The 16,430-nt window shown below is 35.3% G+C and overlaps 1 protein-coding gene across 1 annotated transcript in view; it reads left to right on the forward strand.

The window, feature by feature from the left end:
• Window positions 1–16,430, forward strand: part of KPNA1 (karyopherin subunit alpha 1) — a 67,255-nt gene that overhangs the window by 24,945 nt on the left and 25,880 nt on the right. The window contains exons 3-5 of the mRNA XM_045540149.1: window positions 8,163–8,270; window positions 11,594–11,693; window positions 13,571–13,665. Of these exons, the coding sequence (XP_045396105.1) occupies window positions 8,163–8,270; window positions 11,594–11,693; window positions 13,571–13,665 (303 nt within the window). The remainder of the gene's footprint in view (window positions 1–8,162; window positions 8,271–11,593; window positions 11,694–13,570; window positions 13,666–16,430) is intronic.

The following is a 16,430-nucleotide window of genomic DNA, read 5'->3' on the forward strand; positions in this document are numbered from 1 at the left end:
ATTCATCCTTTCTTCCCTGTCACCCCCAGCCACCACTGATCTTTTTACTGTGTCCATAATTTTGCCTGTTCCAGAATGTCATATAATTAGAATCATACAGTATACATGTATATGCTTTTTCAGGTTGACCTCTTTCACTTAGTAATAAGGATTCAAGTTTCCTCTATGTCTTTTCATGGTTTTATAGCTCAGTTCTTTTTAATACTGAATAAGAATCCATTGTCTAGATGTACCATAGTTTATCCATTTATCTACTGAAGGGCTTATTGGTTGCTTCAAAGTTTTGGCAGTTACGGATAGAGCTGCTGTATACATCTGTGGGCAGGTTTTTGTGTAGATAAACATTTTCAGTTCCTTTGGGTAAATACCAAGGTGTATGATTGCTGGATCTTATGGTAAGAGTATGTTTAATTTTGTTAGCAAACCACCAAACTGTTTTCCAAAGTTTGCCTTCCCACTAATAATGAATGAGAGATCCTGTTGCTCCACAGCCTTGACAGCAGTTGGTTTTATCAGTCATTCAGGATTTTGGCTATTTTGGTAGGCGTGGAGTGGTATCTCGTTCAGTTTGCATTTCCCTGATGGCATATAATGTGGAGTATCTCATCCTATGCTTGTTTGCCATCTATATATCTTCTTTGGTGAGGTGTCTATTAGGTCTTTGGCTCATTTTTAACTGGGTTGTTTGTTTTCTTGTTAAATTTTGAGTTCTTTGTATATTTTGGATACCAGCTTCTTATCAGATATTTTGCAAATATTTTCTCCCAGTCTTTGGCTTTTTTTTCCCATTCTCTTGATAGTATTTTTCACAGAGCAGACATTTTTAATTTTAATGAAGTCTAGCATATCAGTTTTTTCATGGATCATGCCTTTGTTGTCATAACTGAATTGTCATTGTCATCCCAAAGTCATCTAGAGCTTCCCCTATGTTAGCTTCCAGTTTTTTTAGTTTTGCATTTTACATTTAGGTCTGTGGTCCATTTTGGATTAATTTTTGTGAAGGGTGTAAGGTTTGTGTCTAGATTTATTTTTTTATATGTGTATGTCCAGTTCCAGCCCCATGTTCTCCCATTGAGATTTTTTTTCTTTGTCTTTTTCGTATATGTTTTAATACCTCTCCAGTTATTTCGTTCTTTGATTTCTTTCATCAGAATTTTGTAGTTTTCCTTACAGAGCTCTTACGTATATTTTCTTAGATTCATACCTGAGTATTCCATTTTTTGGAGTGCTGATGTAAATGATACTATTTTTAATTTCAAATTCCACTTGTTCCTTCCTGGCATATAGGAAATTGATTGAATTGTGTGTATTAACCTTATATCATGCAACCTTGCTATCGTTGCTTATTAATTGCAGGAGTTTTTTTTTGTTGATATTTTTAAAATTTTCTATATAGACAGTTAGGTCATCTGAGAAAAAAGTTTTATTTCTTGTGTTCTCAACAGTATACTTTTTATTTCCTTTTCTTGTCTTATTACATTAGGGATTGCTGTACAGTGTTGAAAAGGAGTGGTGATAGGGGATATCCTTGTGTTGCTCCTGATCTTAGCAGGAAAGCTAATTTCATACCATTTAAGTATGGTGTTAGCTGTAGGCTTTTTGTAGATATTCTTTATCAAGTTGAGCAATTTGCACTTAGTCCTGGTTTACTGAGAGTTTTTATCATGAATAGGTGTTGGATTTTGTCATATGCTTTTTCTGTATCTATTGATACTATATGTGATTTTTCTTCTTTAGCCTGTTGATATGATGGATTATATTAACTGATTTTTTTTTTTTTTTTTTTTTTTGAGACAGAGTCTCGCTGTGTTGCCCGGGCTAGAGTGAGTGCTGTGGTGTTGTCTAGCTCACAGCAACCTCAAACTCCTGGGCTTTAGCGATCCTATTGCCTCAGCCTCCCAGGTAGCTGGGACTACAGGCATGTGCCACCATGCCCGGCTAATTTTTGCTATATATATTTTAGTTGGCCAGATAATTTCTTTCTGTTTTTTTAGTAGAGACGGTCTCGCTCTTGCTCAGAGTGGTCTCGAACTCCTGACCTTGAGCGATCCACCCGCCTCGGCCTCCCAGAGTGCTAGGATTACAGGCGTGAGCCACCACGCTTGGCCATATTAACTGATTTTTAACTGTTGAACCAGTCTTGTACACCTGTAATAAATTCCACTTGATCATGGTGTATAATTCTTTTTATGCGTTGTTGGGTTTTATTTGCTAATATTTTGTTGCAGATTCTGCACCTGTGTTCTTAAGAGAGGTCTGTAGTTTATTTGCAATGACTCTGGTTTTGATATTAGTCTGATGCTGGCAATTATATTAATGGAATGAGTTAGGAAGTATCTCCTCTGCTTCTGTCTTCTGTAGGAGATTGTGGAGAATTAATATAATTTCTTCCTTAAATGTTGTCTAGGATTCACCAGTGAACCCATCATCTGGTCCTGGTGTTTTTGTTTTGGAAGGTTATTATTGGTCAATTTCTTTAATATAGGCCTATTCAGAATGTTGTGTGAGTTTTGGTAGTTTTGTGTCTTTCAATGAAATGGTTCATTTTATCTAGGTTATCAAATTTTTGGCAATAGGGTTGTTCATAGTATTCTTTTGTTCATGGGATCTTTAGTGATTTCCCCTCTTTCATTTCTGATACTAGTGATTTGTGTGCTCTGTCTTTTTATTAGTTTGCCTGGCTAGAGGCTTATAGATTTTATTGATCTTTTCAAAGAACCAGCTTTTAGTTTCATGGATTTTTCTCTTTTGATTTCCTATTTTTAATTTCATTGATATCAGCTCTCATTTTTATTCTTTTTTCTTTGGATTTAATTTGCTCTTCTCCTAGTTTTCTGAGGTGATTGATTGGGTGATTTTAGATCTTTTGTCTTTTCTATTGTATACATTCAATGCTATAAATTTCCCCCTAGGTACTGCTTTTGCTTCATCCCACAAATTTTTGACAAGTTGTGTGTTTTTATTTTCATTTAGTTTAAAATATTTTAAGGTTTCTTTGACACATGTGTTGGCCTTAGTGTTGTTATTTCATATCCATGTATTTGGGGATTTTTTTTTTTTTTTTAGCTACCTTTCTGTTACTGATTTAATTTTATGGTGGGCTGAGAGCAGACAGACATTTTATGACTTCTGTGTTTTTAAATTTGTTAGGGTGTGTTTTATGGCCCAGAATGTGGTCTAACTTGCTGAATGTTCCATGTGAGCTTAGAAATGTGTATTCTGCTGTTCTTGCATGAATTAGTCTATGGATATTCATTATATCCAGTTGATTAATGATATTGTATTCTATTATGTCCATATTGGTTTTCTCCCTGCTTGATCTATTCATTTCTTTTTTTTTTTTTTTTTTTTTTTTTTTTTGAGACAGAGTCTCACTTTGTTGCCTGGGCTAGAGTGAGTGCTGTGGCGTTAGCCTAGCTCACAGCAACCTCAAAGTCCTGCGCTTAAGTGATCCTACTGCCTCAGCCTCCCGAGTAGCTGGGACTACAGGCATGCGCCACCATGCCTGGCTAATTTTTTTTTTCTCTATATATTTTTAGTTGTCCAGATAAATTTTATTTGTGTTTTTAGTAGAGACGGGGTCTCGCTCAGGCTGGTCTCGAACTCCTGACCTCCAGCAATCCACCTGCCTTGGCCTCCCAGAGGGCTAGGATTACAGGTGTGAGCCACCGCGCCCGGCCTGTATTCATTTCTGATAGAGGGGTGTTGAATTCTCCAACTATAATAGTGAAATCATTTATTTCTTCTTGCAATTCAGTCAGTTTTTGCCTACATATTTTGACACTTTATTGTTAAACTTTTACATGTTAAGGGTTGTTATGTCTTGGAGAATTGATCTCTTTATCATTATGCAGTGCACCTCTTTATCCCTGATAACTTTCCTTGCTTTGAAGTCTGCTCTGTCTGAAATTATTATAGCTACTCCCACTTTGATTAGTGTTAATATGGCATATCTTTCTCCATTTACTTTTATTAATAATCTTTGTGTCTTTATATTTAAAGTAGGTTTCTTGTATACAATATATAGTTGGGTCTTGTTTTTTGATCCACTCTGACAATCTCTGTCTTTTAATTGGTACACTGAGACTATTGATATTCTGAGTGATTGTAGATATAGTTGAATTAATATTTACCATATTTGTTACTGATTTCTATTTGTTAACCTTGTTTTTCGTTCCAAGTTTTGTCTTCCACTCTTTTTCTGCCTTTGTGGTTTTAATTGAGCATTTTATATGGTTTGCATTTTCTCTTCTTTCTTGGAATATGCATCTTATTTTTTTTGTTTTTTTAGTGTGCACCTTAGAGTTTGCAATGTGCATTTACAATGAATACAAGTCCACTTCCAAATAACGCTGTACATTTTCACTGGTAGTGTGAGTACCCTGTAATAAGATATTCCTATTCTCCCTTCCATCTCTGGTATCACTGTTATTTATTTCACTTATACAGAAACATATGTGATCATACGTATATACACATAAGCATACATAATCAAATGTATTCTTGCTGTTATTATTTTAAATAAAGTATTAACTGTTAGGTAAATTAATAATAAGAAAAATAAAAGTTTTAATTTTACCATCACTTATTCATTCTCTGATATTCTTCCTTTATGTAGATCCAAGTTTCTGACCTATATAATTTTCCTTCTTGCTAAAGGACTTCTAACATTTCTTGTAAAGCAGTTCTACTGGCAATAGTTTTTGGTTTTCTGAGAAGGTCTTTATTTCTTCTTCACTTTTAAAGGATAATTTCACAAGATACGGAATTGGTTGGTGTTTTTTTTTTTTTTCTCTCTCAATACTTTAAATATTTGACTTCACCTTCTTCTGGCTTGTGTGGTTTTTGAGGAGAAGTTGGATGTAATTCTTATCTTTGCTCTTAGATAGGTACGGTGTTTTTTTCTCTTTTAGGAGTCTTTTTCTTTATCTTTGATTTTCTGTTGTTTGAAAATGATATCCCTAAGTGTAGTGGGGTTTTGTGTGTGTGTGTGTGTGTGTGTGTGTGTGTGTGTGTGTGTGTGTTTAGTTTTTTGGTTTTTGAATTTATCCTGCTTGGTGTTCTTTGGGCTTCCTGGGTCTTTGGTTTGGTGTCTGACATTAATTTGAGGAAATTCTAATGCATTATTTTATAAAATATTTCTTTTGTTTTTGCCTCTGTTCTCTTTCTGGTAATCCATTACATGTTCATTATGCCATTTGTAGCTGTCCCACAGTTCTTGGATATTCTATTCTATTTTTTTTTTGCAGTACTTTTCCTGTTTTCTTTTCAATTTTGGAGGTTTCTAATGAGATATCCTCAAGCTCTGAGATCGTTTACTTAGCTGTGTCTATTTTACTAATGAGCCCATCAAAGGCATTCATTTCTGTTACAGTGGTTTTGATCCATTGCGTTTCTTTTTTTTTCTTTATTATTTCAGCATGTTATGGGGGTACAAAAGTTTAGGTTACATATATTGCCCTTAACCACCCCCCCCATCAGAGCTTCAAGCCTGTCCATTGCCCAGACAGTATGCATCGCACTCATTATGTATATATACACCCATCCCCTCCCCACCCCCCACATCTGCCTGACACCCGATTAGTGTTATCCCCAAATGTGCTCTTAGGTGATGATCAGTGAAACCAATTTGATGGTGAGTACATGTGGTGCTTATTTTTCCATTCCTGGGATACTTCACTTAGTAGAATGGGTTCCAACTCTATGCAGGAGAACATAAGAGATTCTATATCACCATTATTTCTTATAGCTGAGTAATACTCCATGGTATACATATACCACATTTTATTAATCTACTCATGTATTGATGGGCACTTGGATTGTTTCCACATCTTTGCGATTGTGAATTGTGTTGCTGTAAACATTCGGGTCCAGATGTCTTTTTTATAGAATGACTTTTGTTTTTTTGGGTAGATGCCCAATAATGGGATTGCTGGATCGAATGATAATAGGTCTACTTGAATCTGTTTAAGGTATCTCCATATTGCTTTCCACAGGGGTTGCGCTAGTTTGCAGTCCCACCAGCAGTGTATGAGTATTCCTGTCTCTCCGCACCCACGCCAACATGTATTGTTATGGGACTTTTTGATAAAGACCATTCTCACTGGAGTTAAGTGATATCTCATTGTGGTTTTGATTTGCATTTCCCTGATGATTAGAGATGCTGAGGATTTTTTTATATGTTTGTTGGCCATTCTTCTGTCTTCTTTTGAAAAATTTCTATTCATGTCCTTTGCCCACTTTTTGATAGGGTTGTTTGATTTTTTTCTTGCTGATTTTCCTGAGTTCTGAATAGATTCTAGTTATCAGTCCTTTATTGGATGTGTAGCATGAGAAAATTTTTTCCCATTCTGTAGGTTGTCTGTTTGCTCTCATGACTGCTTCTTTGGCTGTGCAGAAGCTTTTTAATGTAATCAGATCCCATTTATTCATTTTTGTTGTTGCTGTGATTGCCTTTGGGGTCTTCTTCATAAATTCTTTGCCTAGGCCAATGTCTATATAGAGTCTTTCCCACATTTTCTTCTAGAATTCTAATAGTTTCACACCTGAGGTTTAAGTCTGTTATCCATTGTGATTTGATTTTTGTGAGGCGAAAGGTTTGGGTCCTGTTTCAGTCTTCTACATGTGGCTATCCAGTTTTCCCAGCACCATTTATTGAATAAAGATTCTTTTTCCCAGAGTATGTTTTTGTCTGCTTTGTCAAATATTACATGGCTATATGAGGATGGTTTTATATCTGGATTTTCTGTTCTGTGCCACTGGTCTGTGTCCCTGTACTTGTGCCAATACCATACAATTTTAATAACCACAGCCTTGTAGTATAGTTTAAAGTCTGGTAAATTAATACCTCCCATTTTGTTCTTACTGCTTAAAATTGCCGTTGCATTTCTTTTTGATTCTTTCTTAGAATTTCCATCTCCTTATATTGTCTGTCTGTTCCTGTATGCTGTCTACTGTATCCATTAAAGCCCTTAGTGTATTAATTGTAATTTTAAATTATTGGTCTGATAATTCCAACATCCCTGCCATATCTGAATCTGGTTCTGATGCTTGCTCTGTCGCTTTAAACTGTGTTTTTTATCCTTTAATATGCCTCATAATTTTTTCTTGATAGCTGCAAATGATGTATTGGGTAAAATAAACTGTTGATAAATAGGCCTTTGGTAGTTGGTTATGGCCTCATAGAATAAGTTAGGAAGTACTCCCTCTGCTTCTGTCTTCTGGAAGAACATGATTTTGTGCTGATGAATACTAACTTAAGACTCAAAGGGAACCTTCTGTAGGGCTTTGGCATTTTTTCGGTGTTATTCCCTGCCTTGTGAATTTTAGGTGTCTTGGACTCCTGTTCTGAACTCTGTTACCTCAATTCAAGGAGTCTAAGCTCTGTTTGGGTTTACCTTCCCTCCACTGCAGCCTGGAAACTCCTAGGCAATAATCTGAGGCAATCATGGGGCTTGTTTTGGTTTTTTTTCATGTATTTTGTCTGCTTTTTACTTGTTTAGGATGGGGGGAGGATAAGTACTGTTAGTCCATCATGGCTTAAGGAGTAAATGTACTACCCAGGCCTCTTAAGGATATAATGGAAATCACTTTAGTTGGCTGATTTTGGGGGGAACTAGTCTCCACTGCCTACACAAATGGATGCTTTAAAGGTACTGTTCAAGCAGTTGTCATTTGTCACTGGTTGCTGGACAGGTTGGGAAAGTCAGAAGCCTCATAGCACTGTCTTTGAAGCTTAGGAGGGAAGTATTAAGTCATTTGGGTGTACTTTTTATCCTTATTTTCCGTGATGTATTGTAAAAACTATACTGTTGCATACTTCACGTAAAGGGATGAGGGAAATGGCCAAGTTTGCCTCAGCCCTTTTTTCCAGCTTTACCTTTTTTATGGCATGTGGTGTCAGGCCTTTCTTAGTAACTATTACCTTGTCAAGTATGGGTATAGTATATTGTGATAGTTAATTATATTCAATTATAAGAATATGGAGAAATCTGAAATAGTTCCTCATCAGGAAGGGCTGGAAGGTAGTACAAGATTTAGAATTTTAAAAATGATTTTCAAAGAGCTTCATCCCTGTTGCCTTTTTAAATGAGGTGCCTAGTGTTTGGATGTTGAACTCCCTTGTGTTAGAATTACATTACTAACAGTCTTTTATATTTCAGTTATTCAAGCGGAGAAATGTTGCTACAGCAGAAGAAGAAACAGAAGAAGAAGTTATGTCAGATGGAGGCTTTCATGAGGCGCAGATTAATAACATGGAGATGGCTCCAGTAAGTAAGATAATGAACTGTCTTAGTTTTTTTGTGATGAAGATATGAGATAGAGATCTTCTTTTGAATTAAAAAAAAGAAAGTTTAGGTGGCTATAAAAAAGTACTTGGCATTTTACTTTTAAACAGGAGCCACATACTTAATCTTATGGTTCATTAAATGTTTATTATATTTTGGATAATTTTTAAACAAAATTGACTAAATTATAAAGATTAATTCAATAAAAACTTATAAAAGTCATTATAAAATTATTCCTTAAAAGTTGAATAATAAGAGATACTTTAAATGAAATAACAATTTAGTACTCATTTCATTAACAAAATTGACATTTAAATGATTTAAAAAATTAGTTCCACATCAGAACTGTTGGAATTTTCTGTTGTAAAACCATTTTGTAACTTTTTTTAAGTTACAGAAGAAATAAAAATTATACTTTATTTATGTGGATCAGACCTGTATAGGTTTTCAGTGTATTGTAATTAATTTTGTAATTTTTAAATAGATCATGTATTTATATATGCATGGTTTTTTAAAAAAGAAAAATATATATCTTTCTCTACCTCAGTAACACTGTATTTTTCCCCACTGGCAACCACTGTTATTTGATTCTTATTTATTGTTTTTGAGAGCTTTTTGTGTGTTAAAGAAAATAAATGTTTGCCTTTTCTTATTTATTTATTTATTTGTAAATGGTGACATATTATACATGGTATATTATAGTTTTTTTATTTATTTCACTGCATAGATCTCCAGTTTATATGAACCAGCTTTCTTTGGGGGTTAGGAAGGGAGTATAATTTCCTTTGGAATTGATACAGACATTATTGCCACAGCTATCATTTTGTGATAAATTCTTCTAGTCCTTTAAGAAAGTCAATCTTCCCAATTTTTTTAAAAGTGGTGTTACATGAATATAAAGTATTTTATGGATTGTATTAATATTAGTCAGGGTTCTCCAGAGAAATAGAACCAGTGAGAGAGAGAGAGAGATTTATTTTAAGGAAGTGGCCCCACATGATTGGGAGCTGGCAAGTCTGAAGTTGTAGGGCAGCGTAAGCTTGCAGGCTCTAAAGTTAGCTAAGAGTTGATATTGTAGTCTTGAGGCTCAATTTCTTTTTCTTCAGGAAACCTCATTCTCTGCTCTTAAGGGCTTCAGTTGATTGGAATGTAGCCAACCTACATTATGAGGGCAGTCTATTTAATTCAAGTGTACTGATTTAAATGTTACTCAAATCTGAAAAATGTCTTCACAGCAACATCTAGACTGGTGTTTGACCAAATAACTGGGTTCTATAACCTAGTCTAGCTGACACATAAAATTAACCATCATAGTCTACTCCTTGTCCATTTGGTATCCATGCACATTTCCTTACACCATATTTAGTCTCAAATAAAGACAACAAAATTGTACCTTCACCTAAGATGATACAACTTTCTTTTTTTCAGCTGAAAATGTGCAGATGGTCCTTGACTTATGATGGTTTGATTTAGGATTTTTTGACTTTACAATGATACAAAAGTGATATGCATTCAGTAGAGACAGTACTTGGAGTACCCATACAGCCATTTTGTTTTTCATTTTCAGTACAGTATTCAATAAATGACATGATATATTCAACATTATATTACAAAATGGCTTTGTTAGATTATTTGTTCAACTGTAGGCTAATGTAATTGTTCTGATCATGTTTAAGGTAGGCTAGGCTAAGGTATGATGTTTGGTAGGTTAGTTGTATTAAATGCATATTCAACTTAGGATATTTTCAACTTATGAGGGGTTTATTGGAATGAAACCTCATTTTAAGTTGAGGAGCATCTGTGCACTTTCCCCAGAAGAGGTTGTGAAATCTTTGGGTGATGTTCATTCCTCCTCTCGATAGCCTATGACTTAAATACTATAATGTAAAGGTAACAATACTTAAAATGGTATAATGTCAAGTCATTACAGCTTGTTAAAAAGGATGAGAGAGGGAAGAAAAAGATATTTATTTTATATATATATATGAATGTATATATGTGTGTATATATGCAAGCATATGCATAACAAATCTTACGGGGACCTTTGTTTGAACTTTGAAAATAGTTACTTTCCTGACTCTTGAGCAGAATACTTCATATTCCCCGTGGGAATTCTTAAGTGTTAGGTATTACTTGCCAGTTATCCAGCATTTACAGCTCAGTGTAACTTTCCTCACAATTCATTTTGTTGACTGTAACCCTTCATGAAATAAGAACTTTGTTACATTGTGGCAGATGATCCTGAGGAAAAAAGTTAACTGCTAATACTGGGGATAGGTTGTAGTGGGAAACTGAAAAGTTAAGAAAATAAAAATTTTAGGTAAGAGTCAGGTGTTGAATTTGGCAGTGGCTAGAATCTGTGATTTATATAGGACTACGCTATACTCATTAAATAAATATTTGTTGAGTATCTCCTGTATGCCAGCCATCAGTAGTAGAGTGGTAAGATAGATGGGTCTGTGGTTTTCAAGGAGATCACAGTATACTGGGGGAACCCAGGCAATAAACAAATAACCCAGAAATATATCTGGTAGTGTGATAAGGGCTGGGCACAGGATTAAAGTAGGGTGATACAGAAGACATAGAGTGGCTGCCTTAGGTTTGTAGGTCATAAAAAGCTTTCCTTTAGAACTTAACATTACATTTAATCTGGATAACAAAGAATAGCCAGCCATGTAATGAGCTAGGAGAGGAAGAAAAATAAGCCCCTTGTCTTAGTGTTACTAAGATTACTTTCTCACTATTGTGAGCTTTTTAATGATAGACAAAGAATTTGGCTTCATTACATTACTAATTATCTTACACTTTTTTTTTTTTTTTTTTTTTGAGACAGAGTCTCGCTTTGTTGCCCAGGCTAGAATGAGTGCCATGGTGTCAGCCTAGCTCACAGCAACCTCAAACTCCTGGGCTTAAGGGATCCTACTGCCTCAGCCTCCCGAGTAGCTGGGACTACAGGCATGCGCCACTATGCCCGGCTAATTTTTTCTATATAGATTTTTAGTTGGCCAGATAATTTCTTTCTATTTTTAGTAGAGACGGGGTTTTGCTCTTGCTCAGGCTGGTCTCGAACTCCTGACCTCGAGCAATCCACCCTCCTCGGCCTCCCAGAGTGCTAGGATTACAGGCGTGAGCCACCGCGCCGGGCCTTACACTTACACATTTTTATATGTAAAGTTTGTCCTACCTTTTTATAACTTCTGGAGAAGTATGATTAACTTAATAACTTGGTCATAATATGTTATCTTTGTTTACCTTTGGATTAAAGTCAATGTTTTATTTTATTTGCTTTTTGTTTATGATCCCAGGGTGGTGTCATCACTTCTGACATGATTGAAATGATATTTTCTAATAGCCCCGAGCAACAGCTGTCAGCAACACAGAAATTCAGGAAACTGCTTTCAAAAGGTGAGCTATGAATATATTGAGTATATTTTTTCATCTATCTACAAAATATAACTTTCCCATAATCTTTCACATCACAGATAATTTGTTTTGGAGTATGATTATCAATCAAAGAATAAAAAGAAATATACAGACATATGTGTAATTGTGAACCATGCCTAACTTTCAAATTTCCTTATTTATTTGTGGAATCTTCGCAGGAGCAGAAAACAGCATTACTTTCATTTTCGAGCTGTCTTATAAAAGGCCTTATAGTGAATAGTAGTCAAAATTTCATGTTAATTCAAATTGAGAAATTTCACTCTTTTTATATAACAGTTTTTAAACTATCACTTGAAAGAGCAATAATTATTGATTTTAATGTTAGCAGTTTATCTCTGAAAGTATGGATTTATTGGTGGGCAGGGTAGCTACCTTTTTTGTTATAATTAGTATAGAATGGTATCTGATACTTGCTGTCACCTTGGGCAAGTAAAAAGAATCCTGAACTGGTCTTTCTCCACTCATGGAAACTGACCTGTTTCTCTCTCTGGAACGTATTATTAAAAAAAAAAAAAAATCCTGAACCATATTAAAATGTTGATAGTCATTAGCGACTCTAAACTGTTGATAGTCATTAGCGACCTTAAACAACCATTATATTAAAAAACATTAATATAGCCCTTAAAGTTAAGTAGAATACAAACCTACCACAATAACAAAAAAAAAATGTCTTTAGCATGAGAACTTGTTAAATATTTGAAGGAAGGTATACTTTCCTACTCCTGTTAAAGAAAAGTCTTAATTCTTTTCAGCATGCTGAGCCTAGTGGTTTTCTAGGCTACCTAGGTTTTCTAGGTATTTTTTTTAAAGGCCCGAACACTTTACTACTTTCTTGCATATATTCTAGCTTGCCTACATTCCTCTTAAAAATGTCATAACTAGAATACAGTATTCTAGATATGTTCTTATTACTGTAGTGTATGATGAGAGATTACCTTCCTAGTCTTAAGACTGTATTCCAATAATGTAGTACAACATATTATGTTATTTTTGTAGTCATGGCTTAGTAATATTTTATTGAATTATCAGCAGACTAAACTCCCTACCACTTTTATTTACAAACTATTTTTAGGTCTTATTTGTGAAGTCATATGAATTTCTAAAAACTGCCTTTGCTGAATTTATTCCTGTTGTTTTATTGCCTATGTTATTTCTGTAATTACTGTGCTCTGACTGCCATTTTTCTGGCATTGTTGCATACAAATTGTCAAAAACTTTGTCAGATCTCTTGCTGAAATTATTAATGTGATTGTCCATGACATTTCTGTTCACTCAGTAAGTTTGTATTTATTGACTTCATTTATAAGATACTGTATTATAAATGAAAACGAGGTTAATTTGGCAAGTCAATCTTAGTGAATTCTTGCTGGCTTCTACTTATCACTACAGGTACAAAATTAAATTCTGCGGGCATACTGAGAATCCCATAATACTGACTCTCAAGACAGTTTATGTTAAACAAAAACAGACTGAAAACCAAGTACAAAAAAAGGGCTAGAAGGAAGTATATACTAACAGTGAATGACTTTCAATCTCCCCCTGCCCCCAGTTTCTAGGTTTTCTAAAACAGTGGAGGCAGTAATTTTGATTTAAGAATTTTACCCATCCTCCATTTTCATATTAAGACTTACCTTCTTTGTGAGAACTTTCAGACTACCCTGGTCTCAAGGTGATTGAACTCAATTTTATTTATTTATTTATTCTTTGGGTAGATTTCCAACATGAAGAAGATGGTAAATGGAGGGAGGGATGTTATGAAGTAATTTTGAGCTGTCAAGTTCTTGCGTTGAAATCAAAGGATTCCTTTTTTTCTTTCCTTTTATTTTATGGGGAAACAGAACCTAACCCTCCTATTGATGAAGTTATCAGTACACCAGGAGTAGTGGCGAGGTTTGTGGAATTCCTCAAACGAAAGGAGAATTGCACACTGCAGGTGCGAACAAAATTTTCATTTCTTGCCTGATAACTTAATTCCCTTTGAAAACTTTTGTATACAAATTTATTACTTATTTTAATCTATGTGAAGAGTTAAATTTTTTTATAATATTTCTGACAACTACATTGCAAACTTACAGCTTTGTTAACACAAAGGCTTTGGCTGTACTCTATAGTTCTTGTCAGTTTTAATCATTGAAAATGTTTTATGGTGTTTAATAGGGAAATGTTTGCAGTGGTGGAGCCATTATAGACAGGAACCTGTGTGTGGGCCACATAAAATTATGAGGGAGTTTTAGATTATACTTGTTGGCTTTCTTGGGATGATGTAACATGGGCTAGATCAGACTCACTAATTCCCAAACCTGGTCCTAATTAATCCACCCTCCACCCCAAAAAAGCTGGCAACAAGATAACCTTGTCAGGAATCTGTGTGCTTAGTACTGTCAATTTAGGCTTTTAGTACTGTACTGTATAGGGATTCCAAGAAGAAATTCTGCAACCTCTGGATTGAATAATTTTCACAATGAAAGGCATCACCTGTCAACTAACTCTCATCCTGGGAGTTACCTGGAAATTTTACAGTGCTGTTTTTTTCCGGAATAACGTATTTTTAGTAAACTGGTGGTATTTTTCAGTGATTAGACTTCATTGTAGTAGCCAGTTGAGTCAGTCTATTATTAACCTACCTGTGATCCCTAAATTCTCATTTATTTGTAGGATCTAATCTGAAGGACTTAGGCCCTTTAGAGAGATTCTGCAACTGTAATAATTGGTTAAGTGCCAAGTAGTTCACAAAATGTGATTATTTTTCCAAGTAAATATTTGACAATTACAAGTAAATCATAAAAATAGCTCCCCCGACCTCATTTGTGTGCTTTTGCTTTACTCTAATGCTGATGCCATGTAGGGACTGGGGCATTTTTGTAAATGATAGCTCCTGTCCCCAGGTTCCTTACTATTCAGACCATTGTAGATCATTCGAAAAAATTGATGATTTGTCTTGATATTTTCTCTCCTTTCCCCCACCCCCCTTTTCTTCTTCTTTTACACTCTTTGTTGCAGTGATGAGTTCTTTCCAGAGGAAAAATAAGAAATCCAGAAAAGGTAGAGTACTTCTTTGTCCCATCAGTTTTTCTTCTCCAGTTTGACATTTACCAATCCCTGTGTTCATTTGAATCAAGATTCTGTTTTGCTAGCTGCCTCCTGGATTATAATTCTGGTCCCCATCTAAGGCCAGGATCGTCAGACACCTGAAAAATAATCACGTTCACCCTGAGAACAAGGGAAGAGAGAGACTTTTCTCAGAAAAAAGGAAATCCAGACAGCCAACACTGCAGAGAACAGAGCCTGAACCCCTAAGCAACTTGCCAAGAGAACCAGAGGGACCAAATGAGAAGCTTTACTGCAGTTTATCATTTGAAATGCTTTGTAGGAAGAGGGAGGTAGGGAAAATTATCATTTTGTTGTGCTAAAAAAATGTTTCTGTCCTATCTCTGGGAATGAGAATATTTGAAAGAGATTGAATTTACTCCTTGTTCTAGCAGTTTAGACAGTGCCCTCTTTGGCTAACACATGTAAATTCTACATCATTTTTTGATTCAGTACTCTGTTATCCTGGAACTTATATTTTAATATGAAGATGAAAGCCTTCAGAAAGCTCTAGTTTTTGTCTAAATTCCCAGATTCCACCCTTGTACATACTAATAATTAGGCTGAAAGATAGCAAAATGATTCCTCTGGAAGTGACCACCTCATGATTTCCACTTTAGCTGTCTTAAGACTCTGAGAAATAACCCACCTGCTTATTATCTAAGAGTTGACATCTCCAGCTTTTCTGCTGTGCACACTTAAAACAGCATGGTGTTCTCTCTCCAGTGTGACTAATGGGTGATTTTGTCCACCTTAGAAACAATAGGAGCAAGTATATTGAGAGAGACCTTAAAGCCGTGAGACTTTTTGCTCTGCCATGTCTGCAAATAATTAGACATGGCTCTGGAAAACTTGGAGGGGACTCCTTCCTCTGTCTACTGGGAGAGCACTAAGATGTTAGCTATCCCTGATACCCCTACCTACTTATTATAAATATGAATAGTGGGTCTTTGAATAGGGCTTTTGCTATTTCTCTTCCAGAAACTAAGTCATACTATATTGTGCCAAGAGGAAATAAATAAGAGAGATAATCTCATGGATAAATCCTATGAACAAACTTAATTTCTTCATTCCATAGGTATAGAATTGTGAATCCTAGCGAAGGATCTCTTTAATTTCTTTCTGGCTTCGGAAATCAGTGAAGCACCTGAAACCAGGGATATAAACATGCCTCGGCACTGCTACCTGATACTCACTTGCCCTCAAACTGCAAGTGAACATGGTTGGAATCTAGGATTTTGGAAGCAAACAATGGCATTTAGCTAAAAGCATTCTCAGGCTCAGTGACATCTAGGTCTCAGATATACTGGAGCCTTTTGTCATGAGACTGGTGGTCTGGTTTATGGTGTGTCCTGTGAGCCCACTTTGTTTTGATTCTTTGAGTCCAGGCTCTCAGCATCTTTGTAGTGCTGAGATGTTACATTCCCAAGCCTTATAGAAGATTATAAAAATAGCTAGAAATAAGTAAATTATCTCCTATTGTGAACATTGGACAGGTACTCCTTTAAAAGTTGTAAATTTGAATTAAATTGGCTTAGTTTCCCTTTCCTGCCTTTCTTGTCCCCTCTAAAAGCTTAATGTGATAAACTGCAGTAAGCCTCATCCTCCTGT

Source organism: Lemur catta, chromosome 1, assembly GCF_020740605.2.
Source record: "Lemur catta isolate mLemCat1 chromosome 1, mLemCat1.pri, whole genome shotgun sequence".
In the NCBI taxonomy this organism is placed as follows: domain Eukaryota; kingdom Metazoa; phylum Chordata; class Mammalia; order Primates; family Lemuridae; genus Lemur; species Lemur catta.